The 18,035-nt window shown below is 43.5% G+C and overlaps 1 protein-coding gene across 1 annotated transcript in view; it reads left to right on the plus strand.

Moving 5' to 3' along the window:
* Positions 1-16,510, plus strand: part of DCLRE1B (DNA cross-link repair 1B) — a 20,677-nt gene extending 4,167 nt beyond the window's left edge. The window contains exon 5 of the mRNA XM_028734534.2: positions 388-16,510. Coding sequence (XP_028590367.2) covers positions 388-1,631 — 1,244 coding nt within the window. The 3' untranslated portion in view covers positions 1,632-16,510. The remainder of the gene's footprint in view (positions 1-387) is intronic.
* Positions 16,511-18,035: the final 1,525 nt, after the last annotated feature.

The following is an 18,035-nucleotide window of genomic DNA, read 5'->3' on the forward strand; positions in this document are numbered from 1 at the left end:
CCTGAAGCACCACTTTAGCTAATGGGGCCTCCTGCTACCGCTGCACCGCCGGAGCACGATTTCTGTTCTCATCCTGAAGCAAAGTTCTTAACCCGAGGTACTATTTCTGGGTTAGCGGAGTCTGTAACCTGAAGCGTATGTAACCTGAGGTATCACTGTATTCTCTGAGAGGTAAACAATAGTGCCTAGAATTCTTGAGGAAAAGATTGTGTTCAAAATGTGCTTTAAAGATATAGTGTATACGCAGCCTTGAACTCCAGAGTAACAGCTAAGCTGCTGCTGTATCAGAAGCCCTGAGATTAAGGTACTATTAGCTGCTGACTAAACTTCACTGTGCCTCATGCTGTCTGGCCTTTGAAATGCTTACAGTTCTTTGTCCTCTTCTAGGTACTTATAGTTTAGGAAAAGAGTCGCTGTTGGTGGAACTGGCCAAGGAATTTGGCACCTGGATTGTGGTAAGTCCCCAGAAACTGGAACTTATGAAACTGCTGGAGATGGAGGATGTGTTCACCTCTGAAGAAGGAATGGGTAGGATTCATGCTGTGGATTTTTCAGAAATCCGCCAAGCAAATATGAATTGCTGGAACCAGAGCCATCCGACCATAGCTGTTCTCCCTACCAGCCGGCCGCTGAAGTTCCAGCACCCTGACATCCACGTTGTTCCCTACTCAGACCACTCATCTTTCCAAGAGTTGCTGGAATTTGTAGCTTGGCTAAAGCCCTGCTCTATAATCCCGGTGGTAAAGAAAGAAGAATGTCAGATGTATTTCCAACAATACTTGACAGCTAAAAACTGCACACCACTGGAGTCCAAAGTCCCCGAATCAGTGAAAATATTCATGCAGCAAGGAAACAGTAAGTGGGAAAGGCCCTCAAAACAGCTGAAACTGAGTATCTCTCACCATGTACCCAAAGGGGTTTTGTTTGACCCCCCAGAAATATGTAGCAGTGAGAGTGAAAATGGCTGTGATGCAGAGATTTCCCAGCAAAGCTGCCCAGAGCCCATGGAGAAAGCTGTCCCTTGCTCTCAGTCTGCCTGTGTTGAGGAAGACCAAATAGACATAACGGGAAAACCAGAAAACCTTGAGAGCCAGAGAGCAATAACGTCTGAATCTACGACATCTTCCAAACATCAGCTGAAGGGCAGTGGTGTCAATCAGTGTCAAAAATGCCAGGCAACTGTGACATTGAAACACACAAATACATTGTCCTGGTTTGAAAGGGATGCAGAAAGAACGCTTTGTTCCTCTGTAGGCAGTGAATGTATGGGGAATCTGGCCTTGGAGAACCATGTACCCTCAACATCACATGCTGCTCAGATTGATACACATGACCCGTTCGCCTCTCCAGCAGATGTAACATACCAGCCTGCCGATGAACAGGCTCCCCAAGGTCTCCTTCAGGAATATGATTTATCTCCGCTCAACATCCCAAAGCAACTTTCTCTCCAACACTTCGACTGGCAAGTCGATAACTACTTGAAAAAAGGAAAAGACAGAAAATGGAATAATGAGGAAGGCAAATCTGCAATTGAGATAGCAGAACTAGCAGCAGCCAGTGCAAGGACGTCTGCTAACGCAAAAGGGCTTCTCTCAGCTTCGCACCCTCCCCAAATTGGCTCTGGGAGGTGAGGAGAACCCCCATAACAGTGTGTGGGGCAGGGGAGGAAAGGGAGAAGCAGAAATGCTTGCGGTGATGGGAGCAATCTCCTTAACACTACTTTGAATTCCACCCACTGTTGTTTTCTAGTAAAGTTTATTTTCTTCTGAATTAAAAAACAAAACAAAACTGTGCAAAACTCCAGTAGTGTATGGCTGGTATATAAATTTCAAGATAGGATAGTTGTTTCCTCCTCAACACTGCTGGGGGAAGTGGTCTCATATTTTGCACAAAAGGTTTTATTGGCCATAAGAGACACTGGTAAAATCAGTGTTAAACTTCTGCATCCAAGTTTGAGGCTTTGCTTGTTAATTCTTGGGGCTTATCAACATAATGATCAAAGCCAGCGTGTGCTCTATCTTTACCTTAGCCCAAATCCGTTGGCAACAAGAGAATATTGTATAAACGCTTTATGGTGGGTGTTGGGGGGGGTTAACCTGTTGGGTTTTACCAACAAACCATGGGTTTTTACAAAGATCAGGAATAACAACAACAACAACAATTTATTATTTATACCCCACCCATCTGGCTGGGTTTCCCCAGCCACTCTGGGCGGCTTCCAACAGAATATTAAAATACAATAGTCTATTAAACATTAAAAGCTTCCCTAAACAGGACTGCCTTCAGGTGTCTTCTAAAAGTCTGGTAGTAGTTTTTCTCTTTGACATCTGGTGGGAGGGCGTTCCCCAGGGCGGGTGCCACTACCGAGAAGGCCCTCTGTCTGGTTCCCTGTAACTTGGCTTCTCACAGCGAGGGAACCGCCAGAAAGCCCTCAGCAGTGGACCTCAGTGTCCAGGCAGAACGATGGGGGTGGAGACACTCCTTCAGGTATACTGGACCGAGGCCATTCAGGGCTTTAAAAGGAAAGATACACACCAGTGTTAGCGAGGGGAGAGCATTTCCCAGCATTCCTTCTGATAGTAAATAAAGCTGGTGAGTACCACCAGAATCGGGGGGGTGGGGGGCAGTACTTACTACACCTGAGCCACGCGTCTCTCCTGGGAATGATGTGGTGGCTCGGGCACCTGCAGGCTCTACAGCCGAGGGGGAGGTGGCGGGTGGACTCCCAGCAGGTTCCACGTTGCTGAAAAAAGCAACGCGGGTCTGCAGAGCACCAGAGTGGAATGGGGCCTGGGCACTAGAATTCTGGCATGCCCTGCCCCAGGCACCCAAGTGGCTAACTAGGCCACTGACCAGAATTATAGGCAAAATCGATGCGAAAGAGAATATTTGGGGAAACTCCAAGATTTACAGAAGTACAAAAAATATTTTTTTGGGGGGGTGACCTAACAGGACATCCCCCTCTACAAACACCTCCAGTTCATTGGAGGACTGAGCATACTCAAGTCACAACAGAATGCTGAGTGTCTCTTTGGGTGGGAGGGGGGTGGAATCCTGAAAACTAGGTAGGCAGGGGAATGGAATACCCAAGAAGAAGACATGATTGTATGGAATACTGAACAGGGGCACTCAGTACCACATCATTTTGTTGCACATCCGACTCATAAAATTTAGGAAATGGTGGGGTATTGCTGGGACTTGTCATTTTCCTTTTTGAGGGCTAGGCAGCGGAGTAGCGTGGGTTGTCAGCACCCGGGGCAAGGCAAGTAATTTGCGCCCCCTAACCCGGGGCAAGGCAAGTAATTTGCGCCCCCTAACCCGTGGATTTGCGCCCCCTAACCCTACAAATCTATGCCTATGAATGATGGTCCCTCTCTCTCTCTTTCTCATATTCCAATTGATTCCCTTTTCCGCCAATCGATCCCCGAAGCTGTCACCCAGCGAAATTCGTGTGTAATTACGCTTCGCCATCCCTAATCCTGCCGCTTCCACCGGGAAATCATGACGGTGCGTTTCTCCTCTCCAAACTTTCCCCGGCCCTTTGCCAGCCGGCGCAGCCCTTTTGGCTACGAGCTCCCCTCCTTCCCTGCCCGCTTCCGACCCCACCTCCCCGTCCAGCCTCCCTACCTCCTGAAAAAAGGCGAAAAGGCGATGGCGCTGAGCAGGACACCCCCGCGGCCATCAGAGAGAGGCAGGGCCGAGGGAGGCAAGCCAATGGGCGAGGCGGGGGTAGGTGGCCACGGGGGCGGGCACTGCCGCAGTCCTTGGGTGGGCAAGGTAGGAGCAGGCGGAGGCTGGCCGGCAGCTCTGACAATAGGGGCGGGCCAAGGGCACGACGGGGCTGGGCCCTCTGGACTCACGCCCCCCCCCAGATGTTGCGCCCGGTGCGGCCGGCACCCCTGGCACCCCCCACGCTACGCCACTTGGGCTAGGTGAACGCTCCCATGGTTGAGTGGTTCCTTCGAGGTGCACTCAGCCTCTAAAGAAAGTAAATGTAAAATTAAAACACTTCTAAAAGAATGGTTTAACAACATAGGCATACACACATTGTTAAATTGTTTATCACCATGTGTTATCATGGCCAGTGTCCAGGCTTTGCAAGCAGGCTAGAGTTTCTTTCCAGAAGGCATTTGCAAGAGCTATGGTGCACCTATTGGGGGGAAGAACTGCTATTTCCCAAAGACAATTACCGTACTAGGAATTTTCGTACAACAAAAGTGTTTCCTTGAAGGTCATTGTCTGAATCCTTTCACAAATCAGTAACAATTTGTTTATTACTTTTTAAAGAAAAAAAACCCCATATTATGTAAGCTCCTTGTGACAGTGGGGTGTTGCATTTGATGTTATCCTTGCCACAACAGGGCCAATAGCGATTTTATGAAACTTGCTTTATACTTTGGTCTCACTGTGTCCTTTAGAAGGCTCCTGTTTACCATGCCCCTGATAGCAGTACTACTTATATTTTAAACGACTTACAAGAAGCCACAGATTGTTCAGGGGACTTGTGCATAGCAATCCTCTACAGACTTTCTTAGGAGTTGGTCCCACTGAACTCAGAGATGCTTACTTCTAAGTCGGCTTGTATAGGGACAAGCTGATAACAAAAGTGGCTGCTGCTTTTAGGCATAAATGAGCTGCCTTTCATGTTCACTTCTAGCAGACAGGGTTATCAGTTGCCGTGGTCTCCACGTGGGCTAATTTATTATGCTGTAGAAGAAGAACAGTCTTTGCACTGATAGTCTAAGAAATTATTTGGCCCTAGAACTATTTGGCCCTCTGTACCAGCTCTATAATGTTTCTGTTTCAGAGTTTAGTCAAATGGAGTGCAGCCATGATGGTTCGCTAGCAAATGGAAGAACCTCCCAGGAGATTGCCATTACGGAGAGGCCTGTTGAAGCAGATAGTCAGATGGGTTCATTATCTCCTGCTTTCCAGGACTATCCCATCTTCTGGTGATATGCCTAGTGTTTTGCCATGCCCTTGAAAATACGATTTTTCAGTGTTTTGTCACTGCGATGGCTGCAAAATAGCTGCTGGTCAGAAGCCATCTGGCACACTAAAACCCGTGTGCTACAACAGCAGGACAGAACAGTATGTATAAACCATCCTCTCTGTCACAAAACCAGTGTGCTTTAGAAGGAGAAAAAGATCAGCAAGAGAGTTGCTGGGAGATAGTAGCATGTCTGGCGTTGCTTGTGGCTGCTTGCTTTCCTAGTACTTGTAGTTCTTTCCCAGAACACCACACCCTGCTGTATGATATCCCTTATGTAATCAGCAGTGGTATTAAAGTAATCATTGCTTTCAAAGCAATGGCAGCTCAGAAATGAAAGCCTCCGATCCCAGCCCAGGTGGGCCCTCTTTAATTACGCCTTGTGGCACTTGGGGAGGGGGAAGCCTGAGGGTTATGTAGGAGTTTTCCTGCCTATTGCTAGCATTTTCCATTGCTGAGTTTCTCACCAGTTTTAAGCGGGTTGCTCCTTTACCCCTCACAGTTCAGTGGAGGTTTGGCATAGCAGGGCATCTGTTGCAAGAGCTTGACTCTTGTTTCAAAGCCAGTTTTGTAATAAAGCAAATGAGGAAGCTTTCCAAGCTGAATGCAAAAACCACAACTAGGACAGCATGCAAAATGCTGCAGAAGGTGGGGTGGGTTATGTAAATGCACCTCTGGTGAGTATGTCATAGGTGAAGGTTAGCAGCATCAGACACAGTGTTTTGCAGGAGTGGGAGATAATTGGTGAGAACCTAATTGAGATCAATATGATTCTTTTTCACCCAGAAGCAGCAGACACAGAACGCTGTATGTGCAGTAGAAAATACATAAGAAAAATGAAAACGGGAATCCTGAAATAATGCAGGGAAACAAAACAAATTCTTTGCCTAGTTTTTGCTGGAGAAGATGCTGGTAAGATACCTCTGAACCAGTGTTGCCAGGCAGTGCAGCTGGAGAAATATGTCAAATAGATGTGATGAAATATTAGACAAATTAAAAAGTAATGGCATAAACCCCTTTTTTCTTAACACAACTGCTGGACTATTAATTTATCACACACAAAAAGCCTTATTTCCAGTGGGTTGGAAGGTATGCAATGTAACACAAGTCTTAAAATTATTTAAATGTGTTAACAAACATAGACAGATACAGATTTTCTAAAAATCTTTGATTTACGGACTGAAAATTTGTTTATTCCTGCCTTTGGTTTCCTGTTTTTTAAAGTGATAGTTTTCACAGTGCAGGGGAATAGAGTCCCTTAAAGTTCTGCATGGCAACTGAAGTTATTTACCTAGTTCCTATATTAACCAGGACCAGCACTGAACAATAAACTGGACAAGTTTGAGGATCACACCAAATTACATATCTCCAAATCCCAGACACATTCTAAAGATTTCCAAAAGGGTTTTTCCAAACAAGGAGTCTGATGATATTCAATGTAAGCTAAATGCCAATTTTACAGATGAGTACAGTGGTACCTCGGGTTAAGTACTTAATTCGTTCTGGAGGTCCGTTCTTAACTTGAAACTGTTCTTAACCTGAAGACCACTTTAGCTAATGGGGCCTCTTGCTGCCGCCACACGATTTCTGTTCTCATCCTGAAGCAAAGTTCTTAACCCAAGGTACTATTTCTGGGTTAGTGGAGTCTGTAACCTGAAGCGTATGTAACCCGAGGTACCACTGTACTAAATTGACTGTGGCTGTAGGACACTCATTGGAAATGTCAGCTTGGTGGCTGGTGTTTAATAACCCTAGGACCTCAGCACAACAGCACCCTTTCCCCACTCGTGGTTCCTAGCAGCAGGCATTCAGAGGCAGCGACTCCAAAGAGAGTTTACAATCGGATGACAAAAACAGCAATCTATACAGCAATGCAAAAAGAAATGAAATGCTGAAAATCTAAACTGGCCACCAAAAGCTAGAGAGAACAGGTGTGCCTACAGCTAAGTTTATTGAGACACGTGTGGTGGCAGACTTCACCAACCTGACATTCTCTGGTCTGGCTGAGACTGTTGTGAGTTGTAGAAGAAACATCTGGAGGGCACAAGGTGAAGGCTGCTCAAATGCTATAGGCTAGCTGAGGTGGTAGGAGCCACCAGCTGGAGAAACCCCAGGAGGAGAAGGTTCAGAGCCAGGAAACTGGGGTGGGACAACGATGAGTGGTCAGAGGGAGAAGGAGCAGATTGGGAGGAGGTGGTGTTGGAAGCTGAAAAGGTGCCAGGGTTTCGTGAACAGGAAGAGGCTGCGGCAGAGCACAGTTCAGACTCCAAGGCAGAAACCAGGGCAGGAGAGGGTGGAGACAGGAAGGATGCTGAAGAAGCCAAGGAGTCTCAGTCTCTCTCTCTCTCCTGCTGCAACCAGCTCCCCTCCCCTCCTGGTCTCCTAGAACATGCCAAGAAATGAAACCAGCAGAGCCTGAAACTGCATGCGAAAGACCCTGGAGAGAAGGAGTCCTAGTGGGCACTAGGAAGGCAGGGAACTTCAGTCCTTGTAGTCCTTTCAACTGCTTCATCAGGCAAGACCTAGAAAGAGTTGCTGAGACCACTAGGCTAGAGCTGTGGAATGTTTCCTTGAATAAAGAGTTAACTTCACTGGCCTTGGGTGATTTAGCGTTTTGTTGCTGGCCTATTTCTGAACCCAACCCTGACATCAAAGGAGAGTGGTTTTCACAAAATAATGGGCGGCACAGATTATATAAGTAATGTGATGTCTCCGAATTTAACATTAAATAGCAGTTCTGGTCTGCCCATCTCAAAAATCTGCCAGTTGTTTAATTAAACAGATCCACAGTTAAGAACCTATGCATATCCTTAACTGTATTCATTAAATATCCAAACTTTGGCAGCAAAGTGAAAAACTGGTAGTGCCTGGCCAAACCAACCCCCAGAGTGATGGCACTTGGTTCCAAAGTTGCCAGCTGCTGAAGTAAAGAGCATGTGTTCCTTTTCGGCAGTACAGTGGTACCTCGGGTTAAGTACTTAATTCGTTCCGGAGGTCCGTACTTAACCTGAAACTGTTCTTAACCTGAAGCACCACTTTAGCTAATGGGGCCTCCTGCTGCTGCCGTGCCGCCGGAGCACGATTTCTGTTCTCATCCTGAAGCAAAGTTCTTAACCGGAAGCACTATTTCTGGGTTAGCGGAGTCTGTAACCTGAAGCGTATGTAACCCGAGGTACCACTGTAATGGGACTTGACAGCGGGCGATTGTACGTATTGGGAAGTAGATATTGACTTCTTGGTCCACCAACATCCTTCTTCCCATGCTAAAACCGCCCTCAGGCGACATTAGTTTTGCCCACCAGAACATTAACTGCTTTAAGAAGACTCAACCTCATTAACGGCCTTGAGCAGATACGATTTTTTTTTATCATGTACGTGTGTGCGTGTGAGCATGCTTGCATGTGCCTATGCACCCAGCAGTTTTCTGATCTGTGAAAAGGTGATGCAAATAACTTCTTAGCAGTGTGGCTGTTTTTTAAACTAACCTTTACTTCCCTGTACTGTCACCCTGGCATTATTCTAGTAGTAATACAACAGCAGCAAGGTGTGCTTACTGTTTTTTTGCTGCTCGTAATTTTGTTGTTTGCTTTTTTATTATTTGTGTACGTTGCACAGAGATCTATTATTATTGGGCAACTGATAAATATTATTCAAGAGTTTTTCTTGTGTGGATCTTCCTCCTCTATGATTATGTTATATTTTAATTACTTTATGCTGTAATCAGTTTTATTAGGGTTTTTTTAATCTCTCTGTTGCCTTGGGTGACTTTGAGTAGACAGAACTCATTTGTATTCTCAGTCATTTTCAAATGAAACGCATTTCTTCTTCTGCAGTCATCTGTGACTCTGGATCTCACTTTTAAAAACAAATAGCTAAGGTTTAGCACTGTATCAGAGCATAGGATTGTTGCACTGTGATAACATCCCCTTCTAGGAAAAATCAAATCAGAGCGTTTCTCACCACCACCAAAAACTTTGCCTAATAACAACACGTAACCAGAACATGACTATTGCAGCCGGGAATTAATTCCCAAACTGGCATGATAAAACTGCTACTATGCTATGAGAAATTGATTCTTGAAACAATTGAGGGCTCCTGTACAGCTAAATCATGGGAGCCTGCCTACTGTGTCTCTTTATGAGTTATTGCATTCATGAAACTGTTTCTATTCATTCAGCTCTGCTGGGTGCAGCAATTTATGTTCTCAACTCTAAACCAGGCATTTATTTAGATTGCTCAGCAGCTCCCAATGTAGAAATAGAGATTAACCCATCTTTAGAGGAACCCACACCCTCTGTGTGCCTCTGTATGAGTCACTCACCTGGAATTGCCTCTTTCCAGCTAGAAGACATGGCCGGAACAATTTCACACAGAGCCATAGAATAACTGGAAGGGACTTTGGATATCATCTAGTCCAACCTTCTGCTCAGTGAAGAAAACTTGCCACCTCAACATTCACAACAGATGGCCACCAATCCCAGTCTCTGCTTAAATCAGTAGGAGCCTTTCATCTCCTGGAAGCGGTCTGTTCTACCTGCTCATGCTACTCCTCTGTTTATCTGAAACGTGCTTCCACTAAATTTTTACCCACTGAGTCTGCTTCACCTTCGGAATGACAGACCTTCCGATATTTAAATAAAATTCTCATGCCTTAATATTCTCTTCTGTCTAGGCTAAACTTGTCCAGCTTTTTCAACCATTACTCAGAGGACCTGGAGTTGTAGCCAATGTTAGTTCTACTCAGAACAAACCCATGTCTCAACAAATGAAACCGATTTGGTTAAAAAAAAAAAAGTGTTATGCGGAAAAAAATACGAGAGAGACATTGCACATGCCTTTGTAAATCAAGGAAATCTTTAATAAAAATACATTTTTAAAAAAGAACAAACCCATTGAAATCAATGCACACAAGTTATTTAGCTTCATTAATTTCATTGAGTCTACCCATTGAAATTATTCTTGGTTTCCAGACCCTTCACCATCTTGGTTTGCTTCTGCACACTTTGTCAACGTCTTTCTTAAAATGTATCATCCGGAACTGGAAGCAGTGGATGACAGGGGCAAATGGCAATCTGGATTGTGGGCGAGGGAATTACAATAAATTGTTAAGAATTCAATATACATGTTCTAGCATCTAATTCCATGTGGGAGGGTTGAGCAAGTTGCTGCCAGTCTTAGTTCCCACATCTGTACAATGGGATTAATAGTGATTTACCTCACATGGCTGTTGTGACAATCATTAGGCAGGAGATTGTAAAACAAAGTGTTAAATGACAGTCATGAACTGAAGCATCATGTGAATACACATCTGATATCTTCAAACACTTTTACTAGGAAGCAACCTAAGTTATGAAGATGTTTCAAGTGTGTCAAGAAATAGGAACCTGGCCTGGGACCTTAGCATGAAGGATGGATAAACAACAACAACATAGGAAGCTATTTATACTTACACAAACCGCTAGTTCATATAGCTCAGCATTGCATGCACTGACTGGCAGCAGCTCTCCATGGTTTCAGAAGAGATATTTCCTTTTTTTTTTTAAATAAATTTTTATTAATTTTCCAAACACTTAATAAAAACAAACAATACACAAAACAAAAACATATAAACATGTATAATTTCATGATCTTATTTTCATACACCTTACTTCCCGGACTTCCCCATACCTCCCCTTTTCTGCATCCTTGTTTTACATTTCTTCAGCAACTCCTCCAATTAACTAATTATTGAATTCACTTTCGTTAAATTCTTTTTTTTCTTTAACTTATTGATTACAGCTGCAATTCTCTATTTCTTAGTTCCTTAACATCTTAACACTCCTCAATTTTACAGCAGAAGAGATATTTCCAGCCCCGCCTGGAGAAGCCAGGGATTGAACCTGGAATCTTCTGGATCCAAAGCAAATGCTCTACCATTGAGCTATAGTCCTTGCAAGCCAAGGAGATGGCGTATAGAATCATAGCATCATAGAATTGGTTGGAAGGGGCCATGAGGGGCATCCTGTCCGACCCATTGCAATGCAGGAATCTTTCACCAAACGCAGGGCTCAAACTCACAAACCTGGGATTATTAGTCTCATACTCTATTGACTGAGCTATCCAGTTGTCTAAAATTGGATCAAGAAAGACTGAATCTATGAAATCCTTCTGTGGGGATGCCAGGAACACAAAATAGTGCAAAGTGAGACCTCCATAGAAGATACAGTCTCTAGCTTTGAGTTCCCTTTCATCTTTCTTTGCTGCATCAGCAAGGCAAGAATTTGCATCTGTGTTATGACTGTGGCTTTTAAAATCCTTTGGTTTGTTTTAACTTGCATGCTTACTTGTTTCTTTTCTTAAAAACCCTAACAGCAATCTTCCCCCAGGTATGGGCCAATCAACATGTAATTATTTCTCAAATCCTTATACAAACAATGAACCACTTCGTGCCAGCCTCAGTATGCAAATTTTCCGGTTGAGGCTGCTTAGCCAGGGGTCAGCAAACTTTTTCAGCAGTCCATTATCTCTCAGACCTTGTGGGGGGCTGGACTATACTTTGAAGAAAAAAATGAACAAATTCCTGTGCCCCACAAATAACCCAGAGATGCATTTTAAATAAAAGGACACATTCTACTCATGTAAAAACACGCTGATTCCTGGACTGTCCGCGGGCCAGATTTAGAGGGCGATTGGGTCGGATCTGGGCCCCTGGGCCTTAGTTTGCCTACCCATGGCTTAGGCCAGGGATCAGCAAGGTTTATCTTGTCTGGTCCGGATTGGTCCTGCTGAGATCCGTCTGTGGGCCAGATCTCACACGTGCATAATCGCCCGCACCCGTGATTTTTGGCATCTGCGCGTGTGCACCCATGATTTTCGGCGTCTGCACAGACTTGATTTCCAGCGCCACAGGCAGCTCAGTTTGGGGGTGGCTCGTTGGCCGGTTAAACGACCTCCACGGGCCATTTCCGGCCCATGGGCCTTAGGTTGCTGACCCCTGGGCTTAGACTATTGAACCTCATCCTCTGCTCTTTGAATGCAAAAGAACACATCACACTTCTTTGAGGAGCACAGGTACAGTGGTACCTCGGGTTACATACGCTTCAGGTTACATACGCTTCAGGTTACAGACTTCGCTAACCCAAAAATAGTGCTTCAGGCTAAGAACTTTGCTTCAGGATGAGAACAGAAATCGTGCTCCAGCGGCGCAGCGGCAGCAGGAGGCCCCATTAGCTAAAGTGGTGCTTCAGGTTAAGAACAGTTTCAGGTTAAGTACGGACCTCCGGAACGAATTAAGTACTTAACCCGAGGTACCACTGTATAGCTACCAAGCCTGGCAAATCACAAGGTCATTCATATCCTTCCACATAAGCACTATTCACGAGAAGCGCTGGCTCAGGCATGCTGTTGAGAATTTTCTTGGCTCACAGCTCCATTCCCTACCTGTTTGGGCTCTACCACTTTTATCAGCATTATATAATGAACATGGTTTTCCAGAAGCAAGGCTTACAGGAAGACTGAAAATATTAAATAGTGTTTCTGAGTGCTGTAGGCCTCATTTTCAATTGGACAACCTCGGAGCTCAGGAGCAAGGTCAACCTCTCCTGTCAAGTTGTCTGCACTGAGCTCTTAGCACAGTTTCTATATTTGAATCTTATCACTGGCAGCTGAGTCCTTCACTATGCGACAGAGCAAACGACACTTCTACCCTCAATTGCTGTTGTGTGCTCTTTCTGCCAAGGCCATCAACTGTCTCCTTTGGGCTTGGTGTAAGATGAGCAAAAGCAGTTTGGACACTCCTGCCCTAACTATCTAACCCCAGCCAAGCATGGTTCCTGTACTCTTGTGGGACAGGCAATACTTTTACAACTTTTCCCATCAGTGGAATGGAAAGCTGCACCTCTTGAATTTCTGCCTGTCCCAACTTCTTAGTGGCACAGGAACCCTGCTATTATTAGTCCCTGATGGTGTTATATATGTGCCATGAAATGTTTCACCTGGTGAATTATGCAAGCAAGCTGCTGTTAAAAGGACAAGAGAGAGTTCAGGGGCTATTCCAACTCTGCTAACTCTACAAACAAGGGCTGGACTGATTTAAATATTGTTGAATTTTTTTTAAAAAAAAAATCCTTCCAGTAGCATCTTAGAGACCAACTAAGTTAGTTGAGCTTTCGTGTGCATAAACATTTCTTCATATTGTAGCAGGAACCCCCCCACCCCAATCATTCTGCTTGTACAAACTTCACACACACACACACCATTGAGGGAAATCACCCTTAATGTGTCTTTGCTCCAGGGGCTACGTAAGACAAAAGGGTTTAAAACAAAACTAGCCCATCAAAAGTCAAGAGCTTTCCAGGTTCCAAATCTTAACATGCCAAAATTCTTTTCACAGGTAAATATCAAAGCATTCCCCCCCCCTCAATGGGATTTAAATCACAGACTTTGTTTGTGTGCATTTTAGGAACAGCATTTCCTGACAGGCTTCTCACATGAAATAATTTTCCCTTTTAACAGGATATGTGAACCCCAATAACAAAGTGTTTGTCCCTTTTTTCCTCCCACAGCAACTTTCTTTCTGATCTGTGAAACAAGTCTGAATCCCTGCTATATTAGTAATTTCCATCTCTTTGTGGCTTTGACACTTTTAAGTTACAAATAATCTGTTTTCATTTATTTAATCTGTTTTTCCATGATGTCTATGAAGTTAATCGAAGCATAACCAAACATTGTTTGTGAAATGGTACTTGTTTACCTTTGCCTGAGCATCTCTTATTAATTCTGTCATTTTGGCTAGTTCAAGGTACTTGCACAATTTTAAATTGCCATTCATTTTTCTTGGTATTAAGTCATTTCCCAGTATTTTGCTATTAACATTCTAGCCGATGTTGTCACATCAAGAAACACTCTTTTATTTTCATTGTTACTTCAGATTTCTTAAAATTGTGTGTCTTAGCATTTATTTATTTTTCGTTCCTCATAAGTCATTGTGTGTGTGTGTTTCATTATTATTTTAACCTTGTATCTTTTTTCAGTTCTCTTTCTCTCCAAAGTGAAGGAAAGCAAACGAACTTAGCAGATAATAACAGTAATTATATGGAAATGTGATAATAATATTAAAATGAGTAAAATGCTTAACATGCTAAGATTTTATTATTTGCAGCTGATAACTCAAGGAGATTTTCTTGGGGAGGGGGCTTTTGCCCCTTCTTTTCCTAACTCTTGTCTTTTAAGTCTCCAAAACCCTGCCCCTTACAGGATATCACTTCTACAGATGTGTTACTACAGACCTATGATGAAAAAGCCACCGGCTGCAGCAGCAACAGACACCAAAGTTTCAAAGTGCCCACAGCTATCTCTTTCAAAGGATATAGACTGACAGGGGAGTGGGGCTGACAAAGGGGGGTGGAGTTGAATTGCAAGGACATTTTCTCATTTTTGAACCTTAAAGACTGCGCTCCAGGATTGAGAAGATCACAATTATCTCAAGATATGCAACTGATATTTAATTAGTTTGTTTTGTATTATGTGTTATTACGTAGGAATGTTGAAATGTGTCTGACAGTGTGTTATTTCCACAAAGGAGGGGGGGCTATTTGTGTGTGTAATTGTTTTTATGTTTAACGTCTTATTCCTTACACCCCAGTGGAAGATTCTCATACATTTTATGCGTTCTAAAAGGGGGGGGCTATTTTTGGGGCTATTTTTCTGTATAATTGTTTTTATGTTTAACGTCTTATTCCTTACACCCCAGTGGAAGATTCTCATACATTTTATGCGTTCTAAAAGGGGGGGGGCTATTTTTGGGGCTATTTTTCTGTATAATTGTTTTTATGTTTAATGTCTTATTCCTTACAACCCAGTGGAGGATTCTCATACATTTTATGCCTTTTAAGAGACCAGGCTATTATGTAGTCCAATGTTTAGAATTAGATAAATTCATAACCATATTTCGTTGTTCCACCTGGCGCTATGCCAACTTTCCCTACCCATTTTAAAAAAAATGTGCTAAAACTCGCTTTACCAAGGAGAAGCTTCTAAGATACATGAAGGTGGATATGCTTTGGTTTAGCAGGAATGATCCCTTATAGAGTTAAATTGACTTATTTGGACAAATGCCCTCTAAGAATGGTTTTGTTTTAACAGATTGGTTTGAGAAGTTGGGAACCATGGGGCAAGATAAATTCAAATTGGACTCAGTTTGAATTGGGCAAGTGTATCCAGGCTGCAATTAGCTTTTGGTCCTTTAAGTGCAAGTGAGCAACTTCCCATGAGTGCAAGACCACAGCCTATGATAAAAAATCCCATAGACTGGCCAAGGCGGAGACATTTCCCTCAGGACGTGCCCAAACCTGTGCCAGCTGTGGTGAGTGCCAGACAACACGGTTAATATGAAAGCCCTAAGTGGATTCACCAGGGATTGCCACTGCTGTGACACCATGCTGGTGTGAGACCATAGAAGAGCTACCTTGACACCTGAGAACACAAAAATGGCGGGGGACAAAGCAAACTGCATTTTTCAGTCATTAGTGGACCTTCCTGCTAAATGTAAAGCATACGCCACTATTGAGAAAATATCTCTTCCAAGGTACTAGAATGCCACAAGTAACTGAGCAACAAAATATTAATTTTACATGATATCCTATGTCTAACTATGTGCACTGTCACACCATTATATTTCTATGCAAATATCCTTAAGAAGCATGACATCCAAGTCCCTTTCACGTTCACATGGACACACGGAGAATAGCAGGTTAATATTTACCACCTTAAATTGTGCGGAGAAAAGGATTGCAAAGTAGCCACCTTTGCAATCTTATCTCCGAAGGGGGGAACTGTAGCAGGAACCCCCCCACCCCAATCATTCTGCTTGTACAAACTTCACACACACACACACTCACACACTACATACGCCACATTTCTGTTATAAATTCATAGAAAATCAACCATACATCGGATTTGCACTGTTCCATTTTATTTTACTCCATATGACAAGAACTATCAAAGGGGGGTGGCTTTGTCCTGGTCAGCCATAATCCCTTCACTGTCTCAGCACATCTGCAGGAGCCCTGCCCAGTTGCCCAGTCAGCCCTGATAATCCCAGACAGAAGACAATCAAAATGACAAAGAACTTGCATATGGTAGTGGATTCAGTACGGACTGAAACAAAGGACAATAATCAGATCTCCCCTCTGGGGGCAGGAAACTGCAAACTCCCCTTTGTCTTCTGGAAGTGACTCATGGGCAGGGGGAAAGGAGGAAGCAGCCAGGTGACAACTCCTCCCTCAACCCCTCCTTTCTGTAATGTATGCATGATGTCAACCCCTTCTGTAATGTATGCATGATGTCAACCCCTCCTTTCTGTAATGTATGCATGATGTTTCTGGGGGGTGGGCTTGACCGGGAGGATGGGAATTTCAAAAGTTTTTATAAGGTCTGGCACACCATTTTTCGGGGTCTTTTCCTCTCTCTTGCTAGTGAGGGGAACACCCTGTTGCAACAGTTCAATAAAGGCCAAGCCTACAGGCTGCTGTTTTGCTCCAAGTTATCCTGGTTGGTGTCTTTGTTTTTGTCCAAGAGAGCCCTCGGATTTTTCCGTTAACAATATACACTGAAACAGAAGTCACCAGACCCTTACATATAGTGCGAGGGTGGGGAGGAGTATTACTCAAAAGGGTGGTGGGAATGGGTCATAGGTTGATAGGTGTGGTAAACCTGTTAATAACTGCAATGGGTCTTACAGGAAAAAGCAATGGGTGAGATGGCTAAAAATAGCTTTATCATGTATAATGAGATAAGAATCCACGAGACAGCTATTTTTAGCCATCTTACCCCTTGCTTTTTCCTGTAAGACCAATTGCAGTCGTTAACAGTCGTCAACAGGTTTACCACACCTATCAGCTAATCACCCATTCCCACCACCCTTTTGTATCTGAAGAAGTGTGCATGCACACAAAAGCTCATACCAATAACTAACTTAGTTGGTCTCTAAGGTGCTACTGGAAGGATTTATTTTATTTTATTTTATTCTATTTATTTTATTTTGTTTTGACTAAGGCAGACCAACATGGCTAACTACTGTACCTGTAACTTAAATATTGTTGTTGCTGTTCTTAAAACAAAAAAAATGCTATTATTATTATTATTATTATTATTATTATTATTATTATTATTATACAAGAATGACACAGTGTCTGGCTGATTTGTCTACTATCTCTTGTCTATAGTGCCCAGTTCGGTAGCTTATTATACCTTTGTCTATAAACAAATCTCTTAAATCACAAGTCTTGCTTTCATCATCTTCCTTATTTGACAATTGTTTTTCCTTTAACTATCCTTGATTTATTACTTCTGCCTGGGGCTGCTCCCAGGAGCTTGAAAATCTCAGGACTAGATTTCTCAGCAGTCTGTGCAGCTTGCCTGCTCACCATTTATATTGGATGAAGGACCTCACTTTAAACCAGTGATAGGGGACCTGGAACTCTCCAGATGTTGCTGAACAACAACTCCCATCATCCCTCGTATCTGGCCATGCTGACTGGGGCTGATGGGATTTGGAGTCCCACAACAGCTGAAGGGCCATAGATTCCTTATCTCCTCAGCCTTTTAGTGTGTGATCAGGTTTAGCTCAATGGCATTAAAACCCCCTGCTCATTTTTGCAGTTCAAACTTTAAAGGCCAGGATAGGGTGGTGGGGTTTTTCTTGGTGGGGGTGGCCCTACATTAGAAGATGAGAAATATTCATCACTCAGTTTCTAGGATGATATTCTTATCTCCCTTTTTAAATACTTGGTTCTGAGAGTCACTCAGTCTCGTTATGGCTCTAGTAATCTTTATACATTGCAATTGGGCAGAAATTGTAGCCCCACTGACGGTAATAGACAGCTTCCGGTTTTTTTGGCTGCTTCATTGCTGTCTGCTGTCAAATAGCCTCACATTTTCCTGCTGTTGACACAAACATTGTGTAACAGGAAGACCTACGCTTCCCCCACCTAGCAGCAAAGGAAACTGATTTGAGCTGTTTACAAAATTTCCTACATATTTTATCCCTGGTTTGGGCTCACATTCA

Source organism: Podarcis muralis, chromosome 5 (genome assembly GCF_964188315.1).
Source record: "Podarcis muralis chromosome 5, rPodMur119.hap1.1, whole genome shotgun sequence".
NCBI classification, from domain to species: Eukaryota; Metazoa; Chordata; class Lepidosauria; order Squamata; family Lacertidae; genus Podarcis; species Podarcis muralis.